Raw genomic sequence first — 6050 nt, forward strand, 5'->3', positions numbered from 1 at the left:
GCAGTACTGAAACGCCGTCTAAGCTGTTCGCCAATCACAGCTGGGACAGCTAACCAATCACAACACATTTTGTTTTTCGGAAGGCGGACCTTCATCAAAGCCGGAACTAATCGAGCCGTTTGTGCCAGGCTGGGGAGAAAGGTATTTTAATAATGTAAATTATGTGAAAAATAATGCGTTTTTCGACCCACCAAGCATGAGAGCATGCTCTAGTACACCCCCAAAACATAATCAAGACTTTGTAAAAGAGCATAATAGGACCCCTTTAAAAATCCAAAATTGCTAGGGAAAGGCCTAGCAGGTTTTAATCGATTTTTTGAGCTTTAGTGGTTTGAATTCTGCTCTGGAGGCTAAGCGAGCGCCCCCTGTCGGACAGGAGGACATGCGCGGTACTGCAGTCAAAAGGTCCTGCTTCAGCTGTTCTCGGTCATTGAGCAGCTCAGCTCCATCATGGCGATGCACGCCAAAGTGACTCCACCGCAGATCCCCGACACCCGCCGCGAGCTCTCCGAGCTGGTCAAGAGAAAACAAGAGCTTGCGGTAATTATAAACCTTTCGAAATGTCCAGAACTCTAAAAAACCCTCTTGATGCGGCACTAAATGAGACTGAACTGAAATACCCGTAACTTATTTGTGTTAGCATACTAACACGAGTCTGAAATAAACAGTTACAAGTACTTTACATAAAATGAATGTATGTATGTGTGTTGTATTTAAAAATAAAAAATCTTAGTTAACCGTAGTTGTGCTACATATATCAAAATGATATTCCAATAACTACTGTATATCTATGCTAACATGCTAACTGCGTTAGCTGCTTTTGTTGTGGCGTCTCCTGATGCACAACATATACAGCAGAGACAAACGGCATGAAAAACATGCCTCTTGTGCACAGCTTCGGTTTACAAAAAAAATAGAACTACACAGAAGTATTAAAATAATGTTATCATATGTGGGTCATGTATGATTGACAGCTGCAGCTAAAACCTTTTTTGCATTTTTAACAGGAGACTTTGGTGAATCTAGAAAGACAGATTTATGCATTTGAAGGCAGTTACCTGGAGGACACTCAGATGTATGGTAACATCATTCGAGGATGGGACCGATATCTGACCAATCAAAAGTGAGTGTGATATGACTTCATGTTGGTTCACCGATGACGAATCATAAAAACATACAGGTTAACATCAACTGTTTTCTACTTTAGGAATTCAAACAGCAAGACTGATCGGAGGAATAGGAAATTCAAGGAAGCAGAACGACTTTTCAGCAAGTCCTCCGTCACATCAGTGGCGGTCAGTATCTTAGAAATATACATACTTTGTGTATATGAAATAAGATACTAAAGAAATAAATTAATAGCTTAAAAAATGTTTTTCGGTGGATTGTCACACAGGCTGTTTGTGCTCTTGGAGGAATTCCTGATCATATGAATGAAAAACGTGAGTAAAATCTCAAGCTTATTGTGCCTGCAAGAAATTTCTGTCAATCATGTATTGTTCTTAAATGTTAAATGGGCTGTATTTTATAACCTAGTGAGCTGGGAACCACAATTGTGTGCCCCATAGACTCATTCGAGAATTTGAAATCAAGTACGATGTCTACCCAGCATTTCTGGGTATCACCAGTGAAAAGGGGTATTGTGAAATGAAAATTGAATTGAATCAGATTAAGTGTATTTAGTGGCTTAATATTTTAATAATCTCTAGTTTGTAAACTTTCCTTTTCTTCTGTTTTCTCAGGCGAACCAGGCAGCGGAACAGAGAGCGACACGTCCCCAGATCTCCAAAACCAGGAAAACGAACCTAGTCAGGACGACACCGAGGAGGCAGATGGAGCCCTGCAAGACCTGAAACCCCAGAAAGCTGCTTCGTCCTCCTCTGGAAGCCACCACAGCAGCCACAAGAAACGCAAGAACAAGAACAGACACAGGTACCTGATCTCCAGCAGGCCCTCGGGCTCCAGGATATAAGATGGTTCTTTACTTACAACCTCATTCTGGCTGATCCAGTGCTTATTGAAACACACTGTTATTTGATTGTAAAATGATGCATTGTCTTGTGGACACATCTGAATATGGGAGAAGTTGTAAATTAACATATTCATGGATTATTATGATAGCTATGCTTCTTTTCCCAAACGGGAGGGTTTTACTTCAGGTTCATAGTGCTGTGGCTCCTGCTCAGCTCAATTTGCTTTGGTTTCTCCTTTTAGTATCTTTATCTACTCTTTCCTCTCATGTGGATCCAGCCTGGAGTCTCTTACTCTGTCCTGATGTTTGTTGCTGTTTTGGTCCACTTTTGACTGGTTTGATCAGAGAAGATGCTCAGCTTTAACATCCGTGTTTGTATTAGATGGACAAAAGTAAGATTTGAGAAGCTATTTGTCCTTGATTCAGCCCAGAGTATTTACAGCCACTACTGCATTTATAGATGATTTATGGATTGAAAGGTTAGATATTAACAGGGTTTAATATTAACCTTAAACTTAAAATTAAATTTCATGAATAAATACTGGCCTGTTTGTCTGTATTTTTTTTTTTAGGAATTGCATAATACATTATTATGTATTTTTTCTTAAGAACAAAATTCAGACCTTTGCACATTTTTATTTTATTGTCATGCAAAAATTAGGGAAGTCGTGGCCTAATGGTTAGAGAGTCGGACTCGTAACCCAAAGGTTGTGGGTTCGAATCTCGTACCGGCAGGGATTGTAGGTGGGGGGGGGGAATGAACAGAACTCTCTCCCACCTTCAATACCACGACTGAGGTGCCCTTGAGCAAGGCACCGAACCCCCAACTGCTCCCCGGGTGCCGCAGCATAAATGGCTGCCCACTGCTCCGGGTGTGTGTTCACGGTGTGTGTGTGTGCACTTTGGATGGGTTAAATGCAGAGCACTAATTCCAAGTATGGGTCACCATACTTGGCCACATGTCACGTCACTTTAAAAAGAAACACTATTGGCTGCCACAATGAATATTTAATGAATGAAATCAAAGTTTGTCTTGTATGGTTTGCCTCAAAAATATGATGAAGAAAATAATTTAATAATTATAAATATATAATTTATAGGCACAAATTTCACATTTTAAATTAAAGTTTAAATTAAATTAAGTAATTTTTAGTTACATTTTTAATTAAATTACATTTTAATAATTTTATGTCCATTACATATTCCAGCCATTAACAAGTTTTGAATTGCTCTTCAAACCCATGTCTTGATCTTTCTGTCTTTCTTTTGGAAACGGATGGTTGCATCCAGGATCACTTCAGATAAAATAAGATGAGCACTAGTTAGGGTCCTATATTTACTAACACACTAGAGAGGATGCATTATTGTTTGTCCTGTTGTTCATCTAGTGTACTACTGAAGGTGTAAATCCACGCATTGACACCCTATGTAGTGGACTGTGGGATTGATGTGCTGCTCAGTGTAGTGCACTAACCTCTGATGCTCTCTTCCTTCCTAACGCTGCCCCCTTCAGCCCTTCTGGCATGTTTGATTATGACTTTGAGTAAGTCTCAATTTTATTTCCTGTTTCTCACTCCCGTGTCTTCTGTCCGTTAGCTGCTGGGGCCGTCCACGTCGCGTGGATGAATGCTATGACGCTTGCTTCTACCTGAGCATTCGCAGATGTTGCTGCAGTTTCTTTTTTGGTTTTGCTTGGTTTTACCATTATTTTTCAGCTGCATGTTTGTGGAATTCATAGACATGATGGGTTTATACTTAGTTGCATGCAGGGGTTTAAACAGGTTCATTTGTTTATCTGATCTTGATGGGCCTCTTGTTAATTTGTTTTTTTCGTACAGATTTGATTTGAAGATGAACAAGAAACCCAGAGCAGTAAGTTTAGATGTACTAAAATATGTTTTGTGTATATATGTGTGTGTATATATAAATGCATATTTTATCTATAGAAACTTTCACTTTTGTTTGTAAGACACTATTGTGTCATATCTGTATCCTGAGTGTTTTTTCTCAGTATAATTGTTTGATTCTGCAGGATTACTCGGCCTAATAAATCCGGATAATATTCATGCAAACCAAACCTCTTCAGTCATCTCCAGTTCTCTCCGGTCTAGATCGTCTGGATCTTACACTGCATTTCTCCATGTTTGTGTTTGCTTCTTTCTCGACTGTAGTGAAGCTCTCATGTGATTTTTATTCTCTGATGGATTCAGATCCGCCTGTTATTGCATGATATGTACTGCAGACATGAGGTTCCAATTCTGCCCTTAATTATGGAATCTTTTTATTTATGATGTTACATGGATGATGTATCAGTGGATCCAAACCTTTCCCTCATGTTTTTGGATATCCTTCACTTTTGGTTTGTAAAACGTGTGTAGCTAATGTAAAAAGTTGGTCATGTCTATATTTTTTGTTGTTTTATACCATCTTGTTTTGAATAAAACTGAAATAAGACGATGATTCGTTGTTTGTTGACTAGTTCTTGGAATAAACATTGTAACCTTCCGTCATTTGGACCGTAATCATAATAACGAATGAAAGCTGTTCTTAGAACCATCATTAGTTGTCAGAAACAGCAGAAAAATCAGTCCCAATACAAAGACACAAATGAACGCAACATGAATACAAGGGACATATTTAAATGTAATGTAAATACACGAGGAACACTGACATAACTGTACTTAAGTGAGAGATTCAGAGAAAGTGCAACTCACTTGATCAAGCCAGGGATGGATTACTGACCGGGCCAGTGCCCAGGGGCCCTTGATTACCAGGAGCCCGGGGGGGCCCTGGGCTTTAAGGTTGCGCGATCCAGTTTGGTACGACGAATACGGGGTCATAGAGAGAGCAATTGAGTCTGTTTTAGCATGGTAAAGATTTAAAATTTTGGCTAAACTCACTAGGGGGCCACAGAACGCGTTTTTCCATTCCAATGCGCTACTTTTACATCGTTTTTCTATGTAAACAAGCGCTAGACAGACGTGTATACCCGTTGCGCTCGCGTCTTGCAGTCTTTTGCAGTGTCTCGCGCATGACACGGCGTTCTAAAAACTTTAAAACTTGTCTCTAGACCTAAAACCGTTTTACCCCCATTCCACAGATGTCCATCTACGATGACACAGTGGGACTTGACCGCTTCCTCCAAAAGGCGGTTCGCATCTCCCAACACCTAACCGCTTGCCACATGGAATCCATGCCCGTTGCCGCTGTCTCACCCAGCCTCTCATCTCCCGCACCAGAGCCCATGATCACAGACAGTTACCACCTATCTTCCACGGAACGATCTCGACGACTCACCCGTGGCCTCTGTCTCTACTGTGGTTCCAATGCGCACCAGCTCCGCACCTGTCCCATCCGTCCACCACGTCCAGCGGTGAGTACCATCCATATCACTCCTGATGTGTCTTGCATGCCTCACATAGATGCGCTTCTAATATATCACACCCAATCCTTTCCAGTCAAAATCCTCGTGGACTCTGGAGCGTCGGGGAATTTCATCTCCTCCCGTAGCCTTGCTGGATTCCAAATTCCCCGCTGCAAATATGCCACTAACTGCCAGATCACCACTGTCCAGGGAAAACCGCTGGGCAAGGGGCTGGTGCGGCACCGCACGCCTGAAGTTGTTTCCACACCGAAAGGATCTCGCTTCTGGTGCTGGAGGAGGCGGTCGTGGACATCGTCCTGGGACGCCCTTGGCTCTCTAAACATCAACCCACCATCGCCTGGAAATCCAGAGAAATACTCAAGTGGAGTGTGGAGTGCAAGCAGGAATGTCTAGAGGATCTGCCTATCCCAAACCCCGTCCGACACGACCTCTCTGTCTGTTCCACCTCGGTGGAAAGCCCCGACTCATTGCATGTCACTCCGGTTCCCACCGAATATCAGGCGTTCCAGGACGTGTTCAGCAAGGTCGCAGCCACTCCCCTTCCACCTCCCCGGCCATGGGACTGTGCCATTGACCTGCTGCCTGGGGCCCAATTACCCAAGGGACACATCTATCCGCTGTCGATCCCGGAGAGAGTCGCGATGGAGGAGTACGTCCACGAAGCCTTGCAACAGGGGTTCATCCGTCCGTCCA

The 6050-nt window shown here is 42.4% G+C and overlaps 1 protein-coding gene across 2 annotated transcripts; it reads left to right on the top strand.

The window, feature by feature from the left end:
* The first annotated feature begins 374 nt into the window (after positions 1–374).
* On the top strand, positions 375–4411 carry LOC107734046 (chromatin modification-related protein MEAF6-like). 2 transcript variants are annotated; one of them, XM_016545912.1, is made up of 8 exons: positions 375–540; positions 1008–1123; positions 1208–1295; positions 1397–1442; positions 1743–1932; positions 3486–3515; positions 3811–3844; positions 4005–4411. In XM_016545912.1, exons 1-8 carry the CDS (start codon positions 451–453, stop codon positions 4017–4019), a joined length of 609 nt encoding a protein of 202 aa, XP_016401398.1. In that variant the 5' UTR covers positions 375–450; the 3' UTR covers positions 4020–4411. The 2 variants fall into 2 exon arrangements, with proteins under 2 accessions (XP_016401398.1, XP_016401399.1); XM_016545913.1 differs by lacking the exon at positions 3486–3515 and having other exon boundaries at positions 376–540; positions 4005–4409.
* The last annotated feature ends 1639 nt before the right edge of the window (positions 4412–6050 follow it).

Source organism: Sinocyclocheilus rhinocerous, unplaced genomic scaffold, assembly GCF_001515625.1.
Source record: "Sinocyclocheilus rhinocerous isolate Xijiao unplaced genomic scaffold, SAMN03320098_v1.1 scaffold430, whole genome shotgun sequence".
NCBI classification, from domain to species: domain Eukaryota; kingdom Metazoa; phylum Chordata; class Actinopteri; order Cypriniformes; family Cyprinidae; genus Sinocyclocheilus; species Sinocyclocheilus rhinocerous.